Source organism: Calypte anna, chromosome Z (assembly GCF_003957555.1).
Source record: "Calypte anna isolate BGI_N300 chromosome Z, bCalAnn1_v1.p, whole genome shotgun sequence".
In the NCBI taxonomy this organism is placed as follows: Eukaryota; Metazoa; Chordata; class Aves; order Apodiformes; family Trochilidae; genus Calypte; species Calypte anna.
In genome coordinates, this window is record NC_044274.1 from 46,230,946 (window position 1) to 46,254,202 (window position 23,257).

Genomic DNA, 23,257 nt, shown 5'->3' on the forward strand with positions numbered 1-23,257 from the left:
TACAGCTCATGTAAGCACAGAGACAAAATAAAGGAATGATGTGTAGCTCCTGTTTTCTCAAATTGTGTGTTACTTTCCAGGTGAAGAATGGAAGGGCTGTTCTGACATAATAAATTGAAATGCAGCTAAATGAGTTTGCTGGAGAGGAACTGGCCCTGCATAAAGCTGCTTGTTTGCATGGGTTTTTCAGGAGTGGTGGCCTACAGCATTCCAGCACTCCAGATACCATACATGAAAATCAAAATAAAAGGCAGAAGCCCCTACTCTTCTCCTTGTTTGACTTCTCCAGACAACTTAAAGACCTACTTTAGAATTTCAAGGAGAATATAGACCTACACTGAATAACTGGCTGCATCTCTCTTTGAAACCACATTTTCTTATCAATATTAGTAATATAGCAGTAATATATTAGTAATGTTAAAAATGACTGAGACTCAATATTCTGTTAATGGTTTAATTATTTAATTAATAAAATTGCAATAAGCAAAACAGCGCTGGGTGCACGGGGAGTCTTTGCCCCACTCACACTCACAATCCCTAAAACTCTGGAATTACCTTTTATTGATTACAATTCTATGCATATTCAAAAGAAGGTGGGTTTACATACATATTCATAGGATTACATCATGTCATTATAATATTCATAATAGGCAGAGTTTGGGTAGAATCTTCTTTTGGGGAGATATCCAGGGGTCGTCAGGGGGTCTTTGGATGAAGTAACAGGTCTTCCTCAAGCTTGAACTTTTTTTACCTTTCTTGATTTCGCTGACTTCATTATACTGTTACAAGGTGATATCAGACCCTAGCCATAACTTTCCCCTTATCTGCTGGTTGTGAAATCTTTATGTTCTTTTTGTGGAAATGTTCACATTCCTTTGGTGCCTAGTTAGCCTTGGCAGTTTCTTGTTTTAAGAACAGGACCTACACTTTTAATTATCTTCGAAACAGAAGTTAGCCTCATTAGGGCCTTATTTTGTTCACACTGTTTCAGTGGAAAATTGCATGTCTCAACTGCTTTGTCTAGCCCCCTATTCACTTCTTTCTCAGTTTAATTCTTTCCTGAATTTTACTGGTTAGAAATACAAATTCATCAGCATATATTACAGTAATAAAGTAGTAATACTACTTTACTATTGTACAGATTATTAATATGATATTTTCGCAGGGCAGCTTCCATTCCATCACATTTGGGGAGGAAGGGGGGGCTACATTTGATTAACTTTTGTTCTTTGTGTTGTAAGCACTTCACAGGACTGATTACGCCCTTCTATTTTTAAGAAAGCATTTCCATTAGAATTTTGCAGCAGGGCTGTTTCTAATGGAAAATCTACTTCTAAGAACCAAATCTGGGGATATTCTGATCTGTTTTTGAAGAGGGAAATAACAGAGGCAAGTGAAGTAAAGCAGGAAATCAAATCGACAAACCAGAATAAAACAAACCTGTCAGCCTAGGAACTGTGTCACCAAGTCACCAAGTGTAGTAGCATAATCTGGTGTTTTACATCATAAACTGCAATCATTAATCTTGTCAGTCCAAGGGTGCAGTGAAGCAAATGAGAAAACTATGCCAGAATGTGGAAATTTACTAAAGCACCTGAGGTGTGCAGGGAGCATAGTCATCACATTTTAGTGCACCACTCCTTCAGACTTTTTCGTCCCAAAGAGTATTGCAACTGCTGTTAGAAAACTTCCATGTGGCAACACAGAGGCAGGGCAGAAAGCAGCAACGCTCAGTGTTTCTCTGCAGCAGTGGGTGCACTGAAACAGACATATCTCTGGATGATGCTGATAACTATTTTGTTTCCAGGTTAGGTTACAAAGCACAAAAGACCAGTTATCTTTTAGGGTATCTTCAGGAGTAGCCAGGTATGTTGCAAAGCAGTATGATAAAGGCAGGAAAAACTGTTATCAAACAGCTGCTTCCCACCAACTTCAGAGCAGGCAGAAGTGTGCTCCCCCAGAGCAACACCACTGGAGCGCTGTAGGGGTGTCAGTCTGTGTCACAGCTTGGGACCCCATCCTAAGGGTGTCAGTCTGTCACAGTTTGGGCCCCCATCCTAAGGGTGTCAGTCTGTGTCACAGTCTGGGTCTCCATCGAAGAGGAGGGGTGTCAGTCTGTGTCACAGTTTGGGTCCCCATCCTAAGGGTGTCAGTCTGTGTCACAGTCTGGGTCTCCATCGAAGAGGAGGGGTGTCAGTCTGTGTCACAGTTTGGGTCCCCATCCTAAGGGTGTCAGTCTGTGTCACCGTTTGGGTCCCCATCGAAGGGGAGAGGTGGCAGTCTGTGTCACAGCTTGGGTCCCCATCCTCAAGAGTACTCTCCTGAGCATGGCTGTGCTGGGAGCTGCTATTCACTAGGACCTGCAAGAGTCACCACATCTTATCCCAGCCCACTCGAGCCCTGGGCAGGGCAGTGCTAGTGCTACAAACACGCCAAAAACACAATGCAGTGAGGGGAAGAAACGCAACAACCCCAGGCCAGCACCATGACTTCATGGGTCCGCCAGGCCTCGTCACTTTCATCAGGTTTGTGGCACTGGGTACTGCTCCTGCACTGGCACCACAGTTACTCAGCACACTTTTCTTTCCCTTTTAGTATTACAAAAAACAAAACAAAACAAAACAAAACAAAACAAAAGCGTGAAACCACTCTGAGCTGTACACGGCTGCAGGTGAGGTGACCCTACCCAAAGGTACATCCCCGACCGGGCGCTGTGGCGAAACCACAAGGCTCCATCGCTCCCGGGCCCCTGCCCTCCACCGGTAACCTCCCGGCACCGCCTTTCAGCCCACACGCACGCCTGGGGCCGCAAAGTCAGAACCAACCGCCCCCGCCCCGAACCGAACCGATCCGACACCCGGGCTGGGCGGGCAGCGAGGCTGCCCTGCCCCGCCCCTCGCCGTGCCGCGGCCATGCTTTTTGAGCCTCCCCCGCCTCCGTATCGCGTCTCTGCGCGCCGGAGCTGGAGCCGGCGGCTGCGGCTGAGGGGCGGCCCATGGAGCGCAGCGCAGCGCCCGTCTGGCGGCTCCGCGCCACCGGCGGCCACCGCGACCGCCGCCACCCGGCTCCGCGGGACGACACCGACCGCGACACGGGCGGGAGGAAGCCGGGCGGGCCGCGGCGGCGGCGGCTGATGGCGCTGCCCGAGGCGCGGGGGGCGCCGGTGGTGCTGCTGTACCTGCTGGGGCTGCGGGCGCTGGTGCAGCTCTCGCACCGGCAGCTGCTGAGCCAGCCGAGCCCCGCCGGGACCCGCCACTTCAGCGCCCCCCGAGCCAGGTACGGAGGGTGGGGTAGGGCAGGGCAGGGCGTGGAGGGGAAGGGAAGGGCAAGGCGGTGGAGAGCCGAGACCTTCCCGTGCGAGGTCGCCGCCGGGGCAGGGGCAGAGTCCGCCCGGGCGTTCGCCGGCGGCCGTAGCGGCGGCTTTGGGGCGCTTTGTGAGGCGGCCCCGGCTCCGGGTGCCCGGTCACTGCCCTTCGCAGAGCCCTGGTGTCCTCCCGTGCCCTGGCAAGGGCTCAGAGCTCGTCTGGGCGCTTGTGGAAGCTCGGCTGAAATCGTGTAAGGGCTGCAGGTACCGTATTGGTCGCCTCTTACAGGTGCGACTTCGGGCTGGACAGAGAGTGCATCCATCCTCCATCATTTAATTCCCTTAGTACTGCAAAGTACTTCATGTCTGGGAAAGTTTTCTGTGCAAACGTTAAGTTGGTGTAATGGTGCTAAGCGTGTGCTTATGCAGACGCTCAGGGAAGAGCACGTACACATATGCAGAATCTTGCTGAAGATAAAAGCTTCAGCTTTTCCCTTCACCTGTCTGTTTCTTTTTGCATTCATTGGTTCAAACCACAAAACCAGTAGTTTGCTTTAAGATCGTGATGGACAGGATGAGGAGCCCTGAGTAAAGATCAGTACAGTATGCCCATTGCCATAATTATCTTTGGCATCTCGACTGAAGTTGCTAATTGGCTTTATACTCTTCCACTTACTATGATTTTTGAAATGGAACCATGTACAAAAATGTTACAGTTGTAGGTAACTTACATACTAACTGTTGAACATGTTGATGCTCAATGTGTAATTTATGTCTTGCAGGGGATATCTTGACAACATAACAGCAATTGGGCCCAGAACAGTTGGAAGTCCAGAAAATGAAGTTCTTGCAGTTAACTACCTCTTAAAACAAATTAGGGCAATAGAAAGAGAAAGCACAGATGCTCACAAGATATCTGTAGACATACAGAGGCCCACAGGCTCCTTCAGCATTGACTTTTTAGGAGGCTTTACTAGTTACTATGCAAACATAACCAATGTAGTAGTGAAGCTGGAACCCCGAAATGGAGCTGAGCATGCAGTGTTATCCAATTGTCACTTTGATTCCGTACCAAATAGCCCGGGTAGGTCCACATGTTCATTCTGCATTTCTGTATATAATGTGAGCCACAGAGCTTGGCTCACTGTCTTCTCATATTGAGTAGCCTTATAAGCCATGTGCTAGAATAGTGCGATTCTCAACTAATCTGCTTGATTTCAGTGTGATTCAGTATTTAGAGTGATGGGCTTGGCCTAATAAAGTTAGGTTTTTGCTCTCACTTTCTGGTAGACAGCACGTTAAAGATACTGTACTTAGGTTTCTAGACAGTTTGCTTGTATCTGTCTTGCAATTAGTTGTTTATGCACGTAGTGCATGTGCTGCTTCCACCTGTTGTTCAGGTCTTTCCATACTTTGGTCCTGATTTAATCCTGACTTTCACAAGATGCTTTGTGCCAGAGGCTGTTCGTGCCAGCACTAACCAGTCTGTGTTTTCCCCTCCCTTTGCTGGTATTGTCTTTCTCTCAGATTTTTAGTGTGATACCCTTAAGCTTTGCCAATATTTTTTTCCTTCTGCTTTCAGAAAGACTACATAGATCACTCAAAAGACTAGTGATAAAAGATTAAGTACTGCTGCCTTGTTAGTGTATACTTCTGTCACTGCTGCATTCACTATCACTGTTACATACTCTCTTATTCTTGCCCCTCTGCATAAATCTAATAATGTTAAATAACTATTTCAGCAAGTGTCTAAAGAACTTTGTGAGTATGTGATTTTAACAGTGCCAAGAAGGTGGGGAACTGAGTATGCAGAAACCTCTGTTGTATCACTCAGCCACAGGTGTATGTTGAAAAATTCCTACAGTTTTCAGCAGTATTCAAATGAAAAATACATTCAAGTTTCATGGTATTCACCATGAGAGCACACCTTTTACTGAAGTTTCTTTGTTTATACCTCACACAATATTTTACTATTGAGAAAACAGTTGGGTACTAACTAGGGAAATTAAACATTTGCTGTACTCTTTGTGCCTTTCTTTTATCATCAAACAGAATATAAAACTTCTCTTTCTGCTTCATTGTGTTTAGGCAAGATGAGTTTCCAAATTAAGCTTAATAAGTACATTATTATTTTACATGCCCTATGATTTAGGAACTGCAGAGGTGCTAATTGCTGTATTTGTAGTCTAAATATGGCTGCCTAAACACAGAAAGAATAATTCATAAGTATAATAATGGACATAATGGAGATCTGTCTTTTAAATTGATGGCCTCTAAAATTGTGTCCAGTTCTATGGGATGTAAACCAGGATTTTGTCTCCCTCAATTAATTTCTTTTTAGTTACCCAGACACAAAAATAGTTAGTGATTTTTATAGGGTTATATAAATGTCTTTGGAGGAGCTAGGAATCAGCCTGTATGTTTGCTCTTCCTCACAAAGCAACCTAGCCCTTTATATATCAGTGAGGAACTGCTGTGTCTTCATTTTCTTAGTGTGAAACCTGCACATAATTTTTTTTTTTTTTAATCAAAACTTAATAAACCATTACTGGCTTGATGTTATAAAGCTTGAGTTCCTTGTAAAGGCAAAACATAATTTTCAGTTTATGGGGCCTATTTGTTTTTCTAATAAACATCCTGGGAATTTTCACCACAGAGGCAGCAGATAAAATGGTTTCCCTAGGTTGCTGCTATTTGCCACAGAACCAGTTTTAACCTCCCATCTGTTTTGCTGTATATGAAGTATTTGAAGATGTTACTTTGTGATCTTATGTCATAGTCTATGGCTACATGGCTGCTTTAGTCAGATGCAAATCTGTATGTCTGTTGAAACCAATAACTTTCTTTTTTCTTAGCTTCACAGTGAGGCAGATAAGTGATTAATCCTGCTGAAAGCTATAATCACTTCTCTGCTGAGTTTTCAACACAGATAAAAGAACTCAGTGTGGCTAAGAGAGACTGCTGGTAAACTTGGGTAGCAATATAATCAGGGCTTTAACTCAGCTATTAAGGGCAGGGAGGTTTGGAAAGCTTTTGGCAGAGCAAGGCATTAATTTCTGATTATACATTAGACAATCGTGTAATGGAAAGATTTTGGTTTTATTCATTTTAAAGTACTTCCTTAAAATAAGGCTCAATTTAGACTGATTTGTGTTTGTATCAGGAATATGCCATTTTTATAGAAGGAACAGATATGTCTTTGGAAATGCTGCTTTCTTTATGTGTAAATCAGACAGTTTCAGCAGTCTGCCATAATAGCATGCTGAAGCCTGGTTGCACTGTTACAGTCATCTCAGTGCAAGTCAGCATCATATATGCAAGCCAGGCCTAAAGGAATTGAGGTTCAATTTCTCTGTTTTCTTTCAGATTTTATTGGTTAGAGGGAGGGGGGAGTGGTCTGGGTGGTGCTGCAGCTTGCACCAAAGTGAGGGAAATGGGTTAATGGGAGACCGTGGCTCAAAGGTGACTCCTTAATTGAGATTTAAAATGGCAGGGCATGGGAGGAGATCTGAGGAAATGAGAGTAAATCTAGAATAGTGTTGGATGGGGAACTCAAAGAGAGAAGGCTGACTGCTGAGCTTGGAGCAAGAGGGGTTTTCTGCAAAGAAAGAAAGGTGGTGGAAAGGGATCTGATCATGAAAATACTGTATTATAATGTATACTTGCATTTTGAGAATGTTTTAAAGAGGTGAATTAAAGAGTTTTCACTTTGCCTTATTTTGTGATCTTGACCTTGTGTTACTTTGAGATATTTGTCCATTTTATTTGAATGTGTTGTTACAGTTTGGAAAGTCTTAGGGTGACTCGGGTGGGAAAGTTTATTTTTCAAAATTTTGAGTATGCCGTGAGTGGAATGTTCTTGTTTGTTTGTATTGTTCTTAGAAGAATAGATAATAAACACTTTTCTTGCTTAGTATTGTAGCTACTCTACTTTTCTGGAAGAGTAGTATTGGATCAGATACCCTGTACTGCACTTGCTCAGCTTTTGAACATTATTTTTCTTTCTGCTATTGCTTTTAGCTAGTATAGATACAGGATACAAGCAGTATCAGAAGATATACTAAAGCTTGACATAGATGTACCTCAGTTAGATTAAGTGACTGAAATAACAAAGCTTTTTTCTTTTCTGGTCTTTGTTGCATTTCTGTGTGTCTGTTGTAAACCATTCTATTCTGCTGATTATTTTAAGGTGCCAGCGATGATGCCGTTAGCTGTGCAGTGATGCTTGAAATACTTAACACACTTTCAAAATCATCAGAGCCCCTGCAGCATGCTGTCATATTTTTATTTAATGGTGCAGAAGAAAATATTTTACAGGTGAGAATGTGCCAGAATTACAAGAAATATATCAAAGTTGTGTATTAAGACTCTGGCAAAGGAAGGAGTAACTGTCGGTACAGGTTGTATGTAGTCTATTGAAATATTAGTTAAATGCTAGTCTTAACATTCTGTGCAAAGTGCATTTGATTTCAAAGGGAGAAATAAATTAAGAATATTGTCCATATTAATTTAACTAGAAGACTTTATTTTCTGCTTCTGTTTGTACGTGATCTGACTACATTGTCCAATCTTGAGTTACGATCATAATGGAAAAACATTTAAGCTGGTCTGGAAGATATTTGACCTATATTTTTTTTTGTTTCCCTACTAAGGCAAGTCATGGCTTCATTACACAACATGAGTGGGCCAAGTCAATTAGAGCTTTTATTAACCTGGAGGCAGCAGGTGTAGGAGGAAAAGAACTTGTTTTTCAAACAGGTATGAGCTTGCATTGTGTCCAGATTCTACAATAGAATAATTTGGTAATAAACAATATAGACTTGGAATATTGAAAGTGACTCAGAAGTGGAAGGCAAGAGAACCTCTGAGACTATTTCTCAGGTCTGTACAGCAAATAAGATGCTTTCCATTTTCAGATGCATGTAGGCTAAAGCAGTGGCACAGAAGTTGCCTCACAGGTGGGAGTCCTGTGTAGCAAAACTAATTAAGCTGTATTTCCCTTTTACATCAAAATAATGAGAAAAACAAAATTTGGGTATCTCTTACATCTCATGTACTCATATTTTCATATGCTTTATTTAATTATCACAGCAGTTCTTTCAAAATCTTTGCAGGGAGACATTAACAGTAGAACTCCATCTGCTCAGGAGGCAGCAAAACTTCTGTGTTTTGTAGGCTACAATCAAAACTTTTGATCCATTGTAGTTGGACTGCAGACTTTCTTCCATTGCTGGAGCTGCTTACTTGCTAACTTGCATGGAGTGCTTTAAAGGAGGGACATTTCTCTATAAGTAGCAGTTGTGAGGTGTGATACATGAAGATAAATTGGAAACTGCTAGAGATTTTAACTTCTTCATTAATGCTCGGTCTTTTTTGTGAGATGGCTTATTTACTTTGCCACTGAATGCTCAAGGCATCAGTGTTCTGTTTTTTTTTTTCCTCCACAAAGTGTAACTGTTTTTCTGATGTGTGAGTCATTCGGCCGATACAAATTATACCCTGTGGGGCAGCAGTGTTAAACCGCTAGCAAGTTCCTTCACATTATTTCTTTGCTATCATAAAGATACATATCTTTACTGGAGTTCAGAGAGTATTTGTGAACTTTCTGCTGATTTTCTGTTAGGACCTGAGAATCCCTGGCTGGTACAAGCATACGTAATTGCAGCCAAACATCCCTTTGCCTCTGTGGTGGCACAAGAAATATTTCAGAGTGGTATTATCCCAGCAGATACAGACTTCCGTATCTACAGGGACTTTGGCAATGTTCCAGGTATGTTACCAAAAGACATTTCAATACAACCACTTATCTTAAGTCTGTGGGGGCTGTTTTGTGGTTCACTATGTGAAGATACTCAAATTCAGTTTGTCTTTCAGTTTGGGAGAAAATTTTCCTGCTTTTTTCCTAAGGCAAGAGTCTCCATAGTTGTTTTGTTGTGTGGGTTCTTAAGGATGTTTTTTGTGAGACTGCTTTTTTTCAAGAAAGAAACTATATGGTAGAAAAGTTTCCTGAAAATCAGGAAAACACTCCAGGAACTGGAAGTACACTATTAAATATTCTTTTGAAACCTTTTGATAGTGATGCTAATAACCTGCTTGCATGAATTAAGTATCAGTGTCTAGTAAATTAAAGTAATATTTTTTTTTAAGATGCTGAGGTACTGACTTGGTGATTAATGCATTTTCATTACCTTTTTTTGTTTGTTTGTTTGTCATAATCAAGCACATTACAGTAATTTTTGGCTTTGCTAATTGTTTACAGCTTACTATCTGCAGAAAATGGGCAGTGGCAACAAACTTGGAATGATTTCCAAATCCTGATTTGGAATCATTTCCAAAAATGATGCAACACTGTGCAAAAAAAAGTAAACTCTTGTAAAATTATTCCTGTCTGGCATAGGTTGTAACTGCAGTCACTTTCAAGAAAACTGATGTTTCTGAATCAGAAACATCTTAGAACAAAACATGTTGGCATGTTCTGAACCATTCCAAAATACACTTCAAGCCTGAAAATAAAGTGGCTGATTTTGTACAGTGTGTTCTTTATTAGTTCAGACACACATCTGCATCATAAATTGCACATAAATTCTCACTGGCCTCCATTTTTTCTAAACAAGTATAAATTAATTATTTGAGTTAAAGAACTGGTTTGTTCCTCTTTGTTCACTGAGAGAATTGAGGTCTGATTTGTTAAACTTCAGCTAAAGTGTGAGGATTCAGATTGTAGACAGCAACTTTTTGCACAGGCAGCCAAGGGAGTTGTGTTTGGGATACACTGAATGTTTAATCTAGCAGCAAGCCTTTTTTAAAATAAATATTTCTTTTTTTTTTATTTTTACAAATTATTTGGACTTCTAAGTGAAGAGTTTTCAGACTGTCTGTTTGAAAAGCTGTTTACAAATTAGAAGGAGGACACACCTGGTATTTTGAGAAAATGTTCTTATAATTCTACAGTGCTGCTTTTTATTACATTTCAGCAGGGATCGCTATTGATGTTTCAGAAACAAATATTTGGAAAGCACTTTGCATATCTTTTCTGAAGCTGAGGTGTTTGAGACTTTTCATGTGTTTCTCCACTAGAGATCAGTTTCTCTGCAAATCAGTACATTTAAGCAGCATGTGTTTTATTTGTTTTAAGAATGTCCTTTCTAAAAAACCCATGAAATCAGCATTTTGTGTGAAATAGATCTAAGGCTTTCACGTACTTGTTTTGAGGCTTTAGTTTTACATAATTTCAAACATATTGTTTTTCTCTTTCTGTAGGGATAGATTTGGCTTTTATAGAAAACGGCTACATTTATCATACAAAATATGACACATCAGACAGAATTTCAACAGATTCCATTCAGAGAGCAGGTTGGTATTTCAAAAATTGAGTGGTTTAGTAAAGCATAGCCTTGTAGCTGCTTTTTTATTTTGCTGTAAGACTACTATAATGAGAAATTGATAATTTTAACTAGTATTTTAGAGCATGCTAAAATTGACTAAAGAAAAAAAAATTATCTGAATGCATGTCTTTGAAATAAAAAGAAAATGTTTGGTCAATTGAGAAGATAAATTTTATATGGATTTGAAAGTGTGGAATGTAATTAAGGTTTTGATCTAGCCACTGACACTCGGCTGTTCAGTATTTTATGTTCATTTTATATTAGCAAGTCCCCTTTAATCATGAGAAGCTTATTGTTAATTTTCTGGCACAGTGACTGATCTGCCAACAGAGGTTTTGTTTTTTTTTAGAATGGATCTAGTTCAGACTTGTTAGCACACAGACTGTGGACAAACATAATTTATTTTCTACTAACAGGTGGTGCTTATAGCAGGTTACTTCACAAACTACAGTAAAGAAAATTAGAGTAAGATCCTTAGTTTCCCTGGAAAAATTAACATGACCCCAGACTCCTCCAGGATTTTGATCATTTCCCTCTTTAAAGTTAGCTGGCCAGCATGAGTAAGTTTTAAATGCTTTTATGTATCAATGCAGCTTTTAAATTACTGTTGGAAAATGAGTCTGCTGGGCATGATGGGTACATAGAACATCTGTTGCTAAACATGTCACAGCTTAAAAAAAAACCAACACTTTTCAGCCAGTGAGCACCTTTACAGGTAAAGTAAAAGCAAAATGAAAGTTGAGAGCATTTGTTCTCACTTTTTTTACTGTTTTGGCTGTACTGTGGGGAAGGAAAAGGTGGTTTGTACCTGCAGTCTACAGAGGAAAACAGCCTCTTTGTCTCCATCTGTACAGTCATCTAGGGAAGGAAAGGCAGGTAATTCATAGTCACTGAAACATGGAGAGGTTACTGGTCACACACAGAAAAAGGGGAAGGTGAGGGAGTTATAAACTCTTCTATGGATTAGCCTTGAAGTCTAGTCCTTAAATATAAGACCTGAAGAAGGCCTTATGGGCTGAAAGCTTGACTAACCCATTGCTAAAGTATTTAAATACATGAAGTATACTTACTTTGTGTGTGTGTGTGTATATATATATATGTATGAAGTACACTTACTGTATACTATACTTACAAGTATACTTACTGTAGTGATAGCTGTATGGATTGACTCAGGATTATACAATGCTGTGCATACCATCAAATAACCACTTGCAGAATGATCATCTGTATATTTCTATCTTCACTGAGAATCCTTCAATACAATTTTATTTTTAAGAATGCTTATCTTTAAAAGAACAATATGTACTGTTTCATCAACACTGATTAGTTATGTTTAGTTCTGCTTTTTTTAATAGGTGACAATATTCTAGCTGTCCTAGAATACTTAGCAACATCTGATAAGCTGGCAAAATCTTCTGAGTATCGACATGGAAACGTTGTGTTCTTTGATGTACTTGGTTTATTTGTCCTTGCATATCCTGCTCGTGTTGGTACGATCATGAACTTTATTACAGCAGCAATTGCTTTTCTTTATTTAAGCAAGAAAGTATTACAGCCCAAAACAAGAGGTAAGTCTAGTTCTTAAAAAAAAAATAAATTCATATAGGTCTTTAACAAAAAACAGTTATTAGATGAAGTTATTAGGTGACTATGGCATCTTTTTAGATAAACTTACGAAAAAATTGTAGAAGTGCAGCATGCTGTAGTATTTGCTTTGTGTATAGAACTTTTAACTGTGAATAATTACACTGAAGGAAGACTCTGATAGACCTCTGTGTCTTGCATTTATGAATTGTGATTATGTGTCTTGTCCTTTCATGCAGATTAAAATTAAATCTTGCAAGGAGCTGAAAATGGGAAAAAAAAATGCTTAATGTCCCTATTAAACTCTTTGTTCTGTTAGCACAAGTAGGGCTTCAGAATCACATTTCTTTAACACCTGTCCATAGGCAGAAACAAGCAAAAAAACAACAAAGGAGAAATAGATAACAAAACTTAATAAAGGCTGTAAAACAACTTAAGTCTTCTAGTTAGGCTTTTTCAGGTATGTATAGAAACTTGCCTTTTTACAGAAAAAAAAAAAAACAAACTGAGCACCCCTCCTGCCCTCCCCCTCTTCCCCACAAATCCTGCCAGCAGTCTCAAAGGAAGAGAAAATTACAACAAAAGCAACTTTTTTTTTTTTCTTTAAGACTAGTACTCTGGAAGTAAGTCTCACAGTGGGAAAGAGTGCAAAAAGGCTTGCAAAGAAATAGAATTAAGTTATTTAGACCATGTTAAGAAATTTTCAGAGCAGATGCAGTTTTTTTTCTATCATTAAAGCAATTATGCTGTGGGCTAATTATGGTCTTGATGCTGGCCAGCAGTGTAACTATTGAATGAAAATCCTCTTTTTCTTCATAGCTATTAATAACCTGAAGAAGTGCTTTACTGCATTTGGCTTAACACTGCTGAGCTGGGTCTGCACACTGGTGGCAGTCCTTGTTGTGGCAGTGTTTGTGTCTGTCATCGGGCGGGCGCTTTCCTGGTACACCCATTTCTATGTTTCTGTCTTTCTGTATGGAACTGCAGCTGCAGCCAGCATCATTCTTGTGCATATGCTAGCCAAGAAGTTCTTCTACAAGGTAAGCTTGACTTTGTCTCTGATGTTGGAGGTAATGTAGTGTCTAATCCGTGGGAAACTTAAATTTTGAGTTGATTAAGAAGATCCTGGAAGTTTTTTGCCTTCAACAAAAGTATTTAAAATGTTGTGGTAAAAATTGCTTCATCTAAGTGCAGGTGTTGCTCTACTAAATCAGAGAGTTAAGAGCTTTGTGATTTAAGGTCTTCCCCTTGCTAATGATCTTTCAGAGCTGCTTCAGAAAGAAAAGTAAAAGCCTAGTAGAAGGCAGTATCATTTCTTTCCCTACCACAGGCAATACCTTGGTGTTTTCTGTTAGTGACTCCAGTTTGTGAATTAATACATTTTTTTGTTTTGAAATAGGTTTGGCAACATATGTTTCTTTCCATTTCTTTTTTTTTTTTTCCTTGTTTTTTCTTCTCAGCCCAAAACTGAGCTAGATGCTTTCTCACAGCCATTGTTCATGCAAGCAACTCTTCTTGCCACTAGCAGGATTAAGAATCTTGCACTACAAACACTGAAGCATTGCTCATGCAATTGAAAAAAAGCCCAAAACAACAAAACAACACCTGACAAAAACAAACTGCATTTTGCTGAATAAGCTTTTTTTGTGTGTGTGAAAATGTATCTGTTGTTATCTGGCCCGTGCATGTGTTTTTTTCAAAACAAATAATGTATTTCAAAAAGCAGAATTCTGAATTTGGCAGCTGTGGCATGGCATATCAAGGCACCAGTAAAATGGATTCCAGTGGTTTTTATAAAAAGGCCCTGTTGGCCTACCTGAAATGTTAGCTTTCCATCTTCTTGGTACTGTCATTCATGCGTTCCCTTCCTTCCTCCATCCCAACCCTTGTAATCTCTTCTTCAAGCTATGTCAGAACAGATTTAACTTTTTTTAAAAAGTATACTGTCACGGATAACTCTAACTGGAAAAAGAATGGTGAGATCATGGTTGTCAAAATTGTTTTTCCAAAAAAAAGAAAAATTACGTACAAGAAACAAAGGTTTTAAAAGTTTTTCTGTATGTTCTCATGAAATGTGATTCATGGAGTAGGTTTGGTAATGACTGTAATTGCTTTGTGCTTTTTTGTTTGTTTGTTTGTTTCAGAATATGAATGAGCAGTACCTGGGAGATATTTTTTTTGATGCCTCATTAATGATTTGGTCGATAGCTTTGGCTGTGATGACTCAATTGGGCATTTGCTCAGCATTCATTTGTACATTCTGGGTAGCATTTCCTTTACTCACTAAGCTGATGATCCATAAGGAATTCAGCCAAAAAGGTATGAGTTTTGAGGGGGGCCAGTTGTATTTCAAAATATCTGCCCCTGCTATTGTATATTGGATGTTTTCCTCCAAAGTATTAAGTATTTAAGTGAAAGGCTTTGAATTTTGAACTGTCAGAATACATGTGATATTTTTGTAACAAGAAGAAGTGGTCTTGAACTAACAGTTGAAAAGTATGGAGAAACTCTTTTAAAAAAAAATACACTGAAGATCCTATGTCTTGGGCTAAAAGCAACATTACATGGGTTTTTTAATAAGAGATACATTGGACAGTAAAAATTGTTTAAAAAGTCATATTTAAGCAGTCATTGGAACAGAACACCTGTTTAATTTTTTTGTATTGCAAGAATAGTCTTGTGGTGGTTTTGAAAGAGTTATATGGGCATTAGCTATATAAAATGAGATCCCTGTTCCTTATCTGTGTCAGGGATGAGGATCAGTATTGTGTATTGGGCCTTAGAGCAGTATATGAATAAATTAGTAAAGCTATATGTTTATGTCCTTTTAATCTTTTATGGCTTTTGTAATTTTTTTTTTTCCCTGTAGGTGCCACAATGAAGTTTGTCATGATGTACCTGCTGGGAATGTTTGCTCCCTATCTGTATATGATGTATCTTAGTTGGACTGTATTTGAAATGTTTACACCTATCATGGGACGAAGTGGTTCAGAAATTCCTCCAGATGTGGTGTTGGCAGGATTTATTGTTGTCATCACTATGATTCTGTCATCATATTTTGTGAGTAGAATTTGTATATGTTGCTTAAAACATCTTAGCTTTCTCTTGAGTTTAGTGTTAATGATTTTTTAGATTAATGCTTAAATATTACGGGAAATTTCTAGGAAACATCTCAAAGAGAACATGTTTTGTGTGATTCAAAAAAAAATCATTAAAGCAGGGGTTAGAAGAATGTATCTGCTCTATGATCATTTAATAAAGATTGGTGTAAAATATGCAATTTAATGCTGGAGTTTAAGCAGACATTCATTTTATGTGACATATAGTGTGTGGCTGAACAGTACTATACTACACTCTGAAAACAAATTCTCTTCTTTTTTTCCTTCTGCCCTTGCTAGCAAAAGTTCTAGGCTTTTGTTAGCAGTTGGTTTTTAAAACAGGAAGCTTTCTAAAGCTCTAGGAAGTGTTTGCTTTATTCCTTTTGATTTTACATACTGAGAGTGTGAAGAAGTGCCTTGTGTCAGGTAGTACCTGCAATGTTATGTTTGCAATGTACTTTCAGTACCATAGCTGGATTTTAGAGTTATAAAAACATTGTCTTAAGTTTTGCAGTTTTATAACTGGGATGTCTTTTTATTCTCTAGATTAACTTCATTTACCTTCTCAAAAGTACAAAAACGACCCTTATAACTTTAAGCACTGTGTTTGTGGTCACTCTGATTCTCGTTTGTAGTGGAATCTTCTTTCCTTACAGTTCTGATGTGGCCAATCCAAAGCCTAAACGCATCTTCCTGCAGGTAAGAAAAGCCTTGCATATTATATTGGTTCTGTTGGCTGCTTTTCCTCAAAGCTTAACCCACCTCCCACCCCAGAAAGAGTAACCTTCCCTTTGTTGCTTTATTTAAAAGCTCTAACAATTACTCCTGGTTTTGAAATAATTGCTAAAGCTTCCCTTCAATCTCTGTCAGAAGAGTAGGGTGGTTTTTTTAGGGGGTTTTAAGTAGGAGGTAAGCAAGGATAATTTTAAAAGTGAACCTGATGAGAAATGTGAAAATACTTACAGGTACAATTACCTTCTGAATGTAGGTGGTTTAACAGTAAGTTTCTTTTACTTGAGTAATTCTCTATTCTTAAGTACCTATTAGTGCATACTGAAAATGCAGTAAACCCTAAGGATTGACATGGAGGATATTTCAAAATCACTTTGCACTCTTGCACAGGCTCCATCATCTTTCTGTGTAACTTTCTTGTTTTCTTCTTCTAGCACACAAGCAGAAGGTTTCACGATCTAGATGGAAATGTGATTAAAAGTGACTCTGGCATATGGATTAATGGATTTGATTATAATGGAATATCTCACGTAACTCCCCATGTACCTGAAATCAACGACACCATTAGAACTCCATGTGAGGAGCAGGCCCCTTTCTGTGGCCTTCCTTGGATTCTGCCAGTGCACTTCATGTTCCGGTTGGTGTGGACACAGCTTCCCTTAAGCACTTCCTGCCACAGCACATTGGTCATTTATGCAGCCTTGTGTACATAAGGGAAGAAAAAGCAAGGCTAGTTTTGGTCTGAAGTAAATAATCCTTCCACTTGAGAAGACACTTCAGCTTCTGTGTAGGTGCAGTGTCTTCTGCCAGAGACTGCTGGCTCCATTGCAGGAGCTGTAGAAGTGTGGAAAATCCATGTAAGCACCAGTGAAGAAAAAGGTGAAGGGGAAGAGTCTACGTTCTGAAGGGCAGCTCAGAGTAGGAGTATGTGTGTCTCTCTGCCCCTCAATCCAGCTGACAGCAGAGGAGTCTAGAGTGGCTGGTCTTCACAGAAGGAAACTAATTGCTGTGACTGTTTCTCATACCCCAAGAATCTTAGAAGCAGGAGTGCAGTGGTTTGCAAATGCAAATATTCTTTTATTATTGTTTCGTAAATTAAGGAAGATGAAGGTAATGAATGAACACAGCAGTGACTAGTTTTCTGTCAATATGCCCTTTAAATATCTGGCCACAAGCTGCTAATTTAACCTGCCTTCAACTACAATCAATAGCTTTTGAATATTTAATTTAATAATAGCAGTCAGCTATACTATACAAAAGCTTTTATCTTTGCTTATCATTTAGTACCTTTGAGTGTTGCATTGAGAATGTTTCGATTTTTTTGTTCTGGTTTTAAAAATTGTTTTAATTTTTTTATTTTACACAGAAAAAACTGGTATCTTCCAGCTCCAGAAATTTTTCCAAGAAGTCCCATTCACTTTCGACTTCTGTCCAAGGAGCTGATGCCTTGGAACTCTGTGAGGTTAAGCTTTGAAGTATCTGGTGAGTGACTGAAGCTTCTGGTTTGTGATCTGTGTTCATTTTTATGTCCATAATAAATCATGTTTTGACGACAGTACTGCAGGTTCTAGTAGCATTCCCAAAACAGTGAGGTTTGTGAAATTAGTGTGAGTTAATTCAGTTTCATAATACACTAGGAGCTGTGTTGTTACTTGAGGAGCTCATTACCTTGTCTGTTTCATGTAAGCCTTGATCTTTTTACAGCAAGGCCTTTATTAAAGTCCATTTTATAGCTTTGTCCCTCTTGTACATCATCTTCTTACTTAGTAATTCACCACTTAAATAATTGAAGCTGCTTCTGTAGGGAAAACTGCTTCATGTTTTTGCAAGACATAAATAACAATGCACAGATGACATGCTACTATATGGGACAATAGGGTTATTGTACATCCAGCTGTAGTTACACCTGGATACCTCTCCCTTTCTCTGCAGGCCCAAGTCACATTTCTCTCTACATTCGGCCACATAAAGGGTCAGCTCTGTCCACCTGGTCCCTTGGGGATGGTGTCCCAGTTGCTAGCTTAGGAGGAGACTACTTTGTGTTTTACTCCCACGGGCTGCAAGCTGCACCCTGGCACTTCTGGGTGGAACTGACAGTGAGTATTCTGCTGCTGGAAACGTGTAGATCCCTTGGTCTGCCTGTTTTCACCACTTCTGTGAAAGAGAATAACTGTCTTAAGCTTTGCTCTGTTTGATAGATCCTAATTCTAGCTTTTCTCTTTTAATTTTTCCATCAGGTTTATGTATCAGCTCACATATATTTTTGTTTTTTAGTCTACTAACTTGCCAAACAGCCAAAGGAAGAATTGTTTCCTTACCTCCATGGTCTTAGCTTGTAAATCTGGATTTCTTTGATTTTTGAACCTCATTGCTCTTGAAGTTCTACTTTATTACTGTTATTTCAGAGTTCTTTTTTGCTGTTGTAGTTTTCCTTTTCACATATTTTGTTTTCTTCATTTGGGGAAATTACAGAGTCCTTGGTGGGAAACTTATATGTCTTGAAGCTGATGAGATCTGTAAAAGCTTTGTCTTCTAAATTTATTTTAATTTTAATTTACTTTATTTAAATCTAGTTTTCATTATTTTCAGTGGAAAGCAAGGCTTCCAGCACTGCTGTTCCACTGGAATTTGTTCCACTCTGCTCTCATTAACTTGCAAGTGAAGAACTTTTTGCAAATATGGATGTTTTTATTACCAATTTAACTGTGTGTGTTATTTGAGTAAATACTGCAAGAACCTTTGGAAGTTCAGAAAGTCTTTTTTTTTTTTTTTTCCTGGATCGTGCAATTAAAGCACTTTCTCAAATAATCTTCGCAGGGTACTTTGTAAAGGCAGACAGGAATCTGCAGTGTGACAAGCTTTGCAAGATTCATAGTGGCAAAGCTAGGGTGGAAAAGGCTTTTTCACCCTAAGTATTGACAATAGAAGGATTAATATAAATGCTCCCATCTCCATTTGTCAGCAAAACTGGGACACAAACACTGAAGTCAGAGCATGTGCAAGCTGTGTAGCATGTCAGAAGCACAGTCATCCAAGCACCCAGCTGCAAGTTCAGAGGGAACTGAAGGCAGGGAGTGCTTTTAAACATATAGGAATGGGAATGCTAATGGGGGATGAGGTTTGTTGCATAGATAAGTAGAAAAGTATATCTGGATTGATATTCTGTTTAAAAGCCATAAGTAATCATAACGACTGCGTTGCCCTCTCCTTCCTTTCAGGCCCCAGAAAAGCATTCTGATGGAATAGTCTCCCTGGCTGTAGCAGCCCACTACTTTTTTGGGGAAGATCAAAAGTCACCTGAACTCATTGCCTTACTGGAGAGGTTTCCAAACTGGATGTTTTCTTCTGGTTGGTCCTGCACTTACGACCTGTTTGTCTTTTAATGTTGACAGTAAACCAGTGCTAATGGGGCAATCTCTCTGATGCAGGATGCTGTTGTAGCAAACACATCCAAAGGAGATTCCAGAGACCTTTACAAGAATGTAAAGTACTTTGGCAACAAATGATGTTTCTTTGGCAGTTTGACTATTGAAGACTACTGTTCTCTTGGGGATATAGTGATACTTTGTGTTCATGTGTACAAAGTTCGCCTTGGTCCTTCCACTGAAATGGCAGGCTGACTAGTGGGTTTCTTAAAACAAAACCTCCCATTTTGGAGGTAACATTAGCATAACAAGATGGTAATTTTAACAAAAGGGCCTCATGAAATTATTCTGATGTTATGTAAAATATAACTGCACTTCATGCACATATGGGGACTGCCACCCCCCAACCCTATCTATCCGTCCTGTTAAAGTGAGGTCTTCAGCTGAAAGCTGTTTGTTTACATGGTGGGGGGGCAGAGGTGGCGTAGTCCTAAGCATTACTTTTGTAATGAAAATAGCACTAAAAGCTGTGATGCTTGTGTAGGTTGCATTACCAGCCCTTGGTAAGTTTGACCAAATTATCTTCCTGCAGTTTTTGTTCTAGTTGGGATCTTTCAGTATCTGCATTATAAGCATGGGACTTGTATGTAAGGGTGCTGAGTTCTCACTCCTTGGCATGGATGTTTTAGAATTAATCTACTCCAAATTTCAAGTTTTAGAATTAATCTACTCCAAATTTCAAGTTCTCTTCTAATTTATGAGAATTGGTGAGTTTTTTGTATCTCCTCTGGAGAGACTTAGGGTATTGCAGACAGTATTGCACTTTGCTAATACATTTAACTGCTTTTTAAAACACAGTTTGCTTTCCAGAAGGAAAAATTCTAAGAAGTTATCTTCAAAAAAATGTAGAGTATCTCTGGATCGCTCTTGTTTTATTTATATAGGATGTTTTTCATAAATGACTGTGAGTGATCTAGAATATCTTCCAGTTTTAATTGACAAGCTTTGAGGTCAGAAGCCTCTTTTTTATAGTCCCCCCCTTTTTTTTTCAGTGCAGTGAAACAGTTAATCTTAGTTTCTGAAATTCAAATTATTCTTTGTGCCTGAAGAAACCTCTTCATACTTTTTTCCAAACTATATAAACCATTCTGTGGCATCAGTATCATGCTACAAATTGTACAGATTAATATTTTTTTCATCTCATGAGTACTGCTAAATTGCGTGCAAAGGAGATTTTATGAATGCATCATCATTTCAAGTAAAAACATGCTAGTACTGGGAAGTTTGCAGAGCATCTGAAAGAAAATCTTGTGACTCCATAATTTGTGTGAGCTGCCATGAACAGCAGCTCCCTGATCAGGCATTTTTTCTCCAAAATGTTCTGTAGTTGTGTACAGTAGTGGAAAGAACCAGTTTTATTTGATGCAAAGATTTGCAAAGACTGTTAACTGATTTGTGCATGAGGGTATGAGGTTTAATTACTGTAATTACTGAACTGGCCATCAGTATCTTTAATGTCATGAGTCTTTCTCCATTAACTTGCATTAAATGTCACTCGATTGTATCCGCTCTGAAACTCCAAACCCTGTATTATGCATCTACAGTTTTTTCTAATAAGTACTGTTTATGATTTTTAAAATGTTTCAGCTCGTAACTTGTGTCTTGAATCTCAATAAATGTTTTGTACTGTATTCTAGCTGATGCATAGCTAGTTAACTAAAGCTGCACTGATACTTACCATCTTCTTCAGTTTTGATTGTTATCTAGTGTTTTGCCTCCAATTTAAAGCTTTGGAAAAAGTGCTTTGTGAAGAAATGTTACTGGAAGCCAAAAATATAAAAATACCTATTAGGAATTTCTGCAACTTCAGTGAAGCAATAATTTTTGCTATCTCAGGATTTAACCTTTATGAAATAATTTAATTATGAGGGATGTCTAGTTCATTGTAAATCCATATTTGTAAATAAAAGTGAAACTTAATCAGTAAAATTTGATTTTTTTCAGCATCATTAAGGCATATTTGACTTGTTCTTATTCATCACACCAATGTCTTATTTAAGCTTGGGTTAGAAATACAGCTCAGAGATGCTGGAATTAGCTAGAGTTATATGGGAGGCATGCATGGCCAAAGAGTGTGAAAATGATCTGAGCTGGGAAGTGTTAAAATGAGGGCCCTGCTTGGCTCCTGGAGAGTAAGCTGGTTCTTGACACTCGATGGGGTATGGAAGAGTCACTGGTTGCAAGGTGAAGCGTTCTTTGCAAAACTGATAGTTGAGAACTGCCAATCACAGGTAGAAAAACGGGATGGAAAAATCTGCTGCCTGTTTTATTGTCCCTCTGCTTCCCCATGTGCAATGCATTAGCCCTCTGCAACTGAGGTTTCCTATATCTCATAATAAGTTATTGTCTGTCACATTCTGTGAAATATTAAAAAAGGAAGCAGCTAGCAACTTCAAGGACAGAAGGGCATGGGAGTAGAAAAAGTTTTCATTCATAGTTGGGGCAGGAGGCAGCGAGTGCATTGGAATTTCCCTGTGTTCCTCTGAAACAATTCATAGGCACAGCCTTTTCTGAATTGGTTTACTCTTAATGACAGGAGTTCTTCCCTGACCTTAGATGGTTTTGAGAAACTAATACGTTCTCTGTTAGCAAACAGCACCATGCCATGCATCTATAGACAAGAGAGCTTCAGCATTCAGTATTATCAATTTAAGCATAGGGTGGCAAAGGAGCCTGTCTGTGCTTCAGTCTAAGGCAGCATTAGAGTGTGTCACGGTATCCTCAGGTTGCCTGTCACGTAAAGGGAGCATATTTGAATAAAGCAGATGTTAGGATAGGTGCAATGAACAGGAGAATTTCAGCTGTCACACACAAAATGACAGACTGTTGAGCTGAGTGGAGCTGCTCTGTGCTAGCAAGACCTGTCTTTAATTTCTGTTCCAGTACAGGTTGGGCTGGAAAGCCTGTTGGAAAAACACTAATCAAAAAGACAAGATCTAACAAGTCTCTACAGACCTAATGATGGCATATGGGATATGGCTACTGAAGAGTTCACCTGCATGGTCATGCTGTTCAGTGGTCTTTTACCTTGAGGGCTAAACCTTATCTGGTTCTTGATGATCTGGGAGGATGCCTGATTGTAGAACTTGATACACAGTCTTAGTGGAGGATGGTTGAAAAGCTATCCAAGATTAGTGATCCCAAGTGCTACCACAAAACTGTGTGGTTAGACAAATTGCATGAGTTCTGTTTTAGAGAACAACGTGGATTCTCAGTTCTCACAAAAACCTGTTCCAGTGTCAGAGCATAAATTAGCCCTAGAAGTTTGTCAGACTTCCCTCTTCAGTGCAGAATTCTGTTCATCTTCCAAAGCTACTGATGCAGCTTGAGAACAAGCCAAGGATGAAGTTGAGACTTGAGGAGGAAGTACAATCCATTTTAGGGAGAACTAGTTGCTGCTACCTGTATTTATTTTAAGCAGGGTGTCAAGCTGGTCATTAGCAAACCAGCTTTTATAACCACAGTTTCTGAAAGCTCTATGAATCAGTCTTGAAAGTTAAGTGTAGTTTCTGTGGAAAGAAGTATATCTGTCAGTCTGGTCTGCAATTATGGGTCAAGCTCCAAGGCCAACAAGTACAGCTGAATTTAAGTGACTGTGTTAGAGAGCTGCCCATGTATGGTTAATTCGGTGATGTTGCTTTATCTGTATGCAGTGGATGTGTGGGAGTGTTTCTTTTTTTTGATAGGGAACAATAATTCAAAAAAAGTTACAGAAGAGTGGTTGTGTCT

At 39.1% G+C, this 23,257-nt stretch overlaps 1 protein-coding gene across 2 annotated transcripts; it reads left to right on the plus strand.

Moving 5' to 3' along the window:
• Window positions 1-2,995: 2,995 nt before the first annotated feature.
• ERMP1 (endoplasmic reticulum metallopeptidase 1) lies at window positions 2,996-21,415 on the plus strand. Of its 2 annotated transcripts, XR_003988727.1 has the most exons (16): window positions 2,996-3,276; window positions 4,087-4,388; window positions 7,494-7,621; window positions 7,957-8,062; window positions 8,928-9,074; window positions 10,565-10,657; window positions 12,045-12,257; window positions 13,093-13,313; window positions 14,418-14,592; window positions 15,143-15,333; window positions 15,918-16,070; window positions 16,538-16,740; window positions 17,470-17,585; window positions 18,036-18,199; window positions 19,322-20,180; window positions 20,212-21,415. XR_003988727.1 is itself a non-coding variant. In XM_030467942.1 (15 exons), exons 1-15 carry the CDS (start codon window positions 2,996-2,998, stop codon window positions 19,484-19,486), a joined length of 2,658 nt encoding a protein of 885 aa, XP_030323802.1. In that variant the 3' UTR covers window positions 19,487-21,415. The 2 variants fall into 2 exon arrangements, 1 of the variants encoding a protein (XP_030323802.1); XM_030467942.1 differs by having other exon boundaries at window positions 19,322-21,415.
• The last annotated feature ends 1,842 nt before the right edge of the window (window positions 21,416-23,257 follow it).

Excerpts from the sequence above, each read along its gene's own strand:
- ERMP1 (XM_030467942.1), top strand. The coding sequence starts at position 2,996 with ATGGAGCGCAGCGCAGCGCCCGTCTGGCGGCTCCGCGCCACCGGCGGC. Across the intron at positions 14,593-15,142 it reads TAAGGAATTCAGCCAAAAAG|GTGCCACAATGAAGTTTGTC; the intron begins GTATGAGTTTTG and ends TTTTCCCTGTAG. Across the intron at positions 15,334-15,917 it reads TGATTCTGTCATCATATTTT|ATTAACTTCATTTACCTTCT; the intron begins GTGAGTAGAATT and ends TTTATTCTCTAG.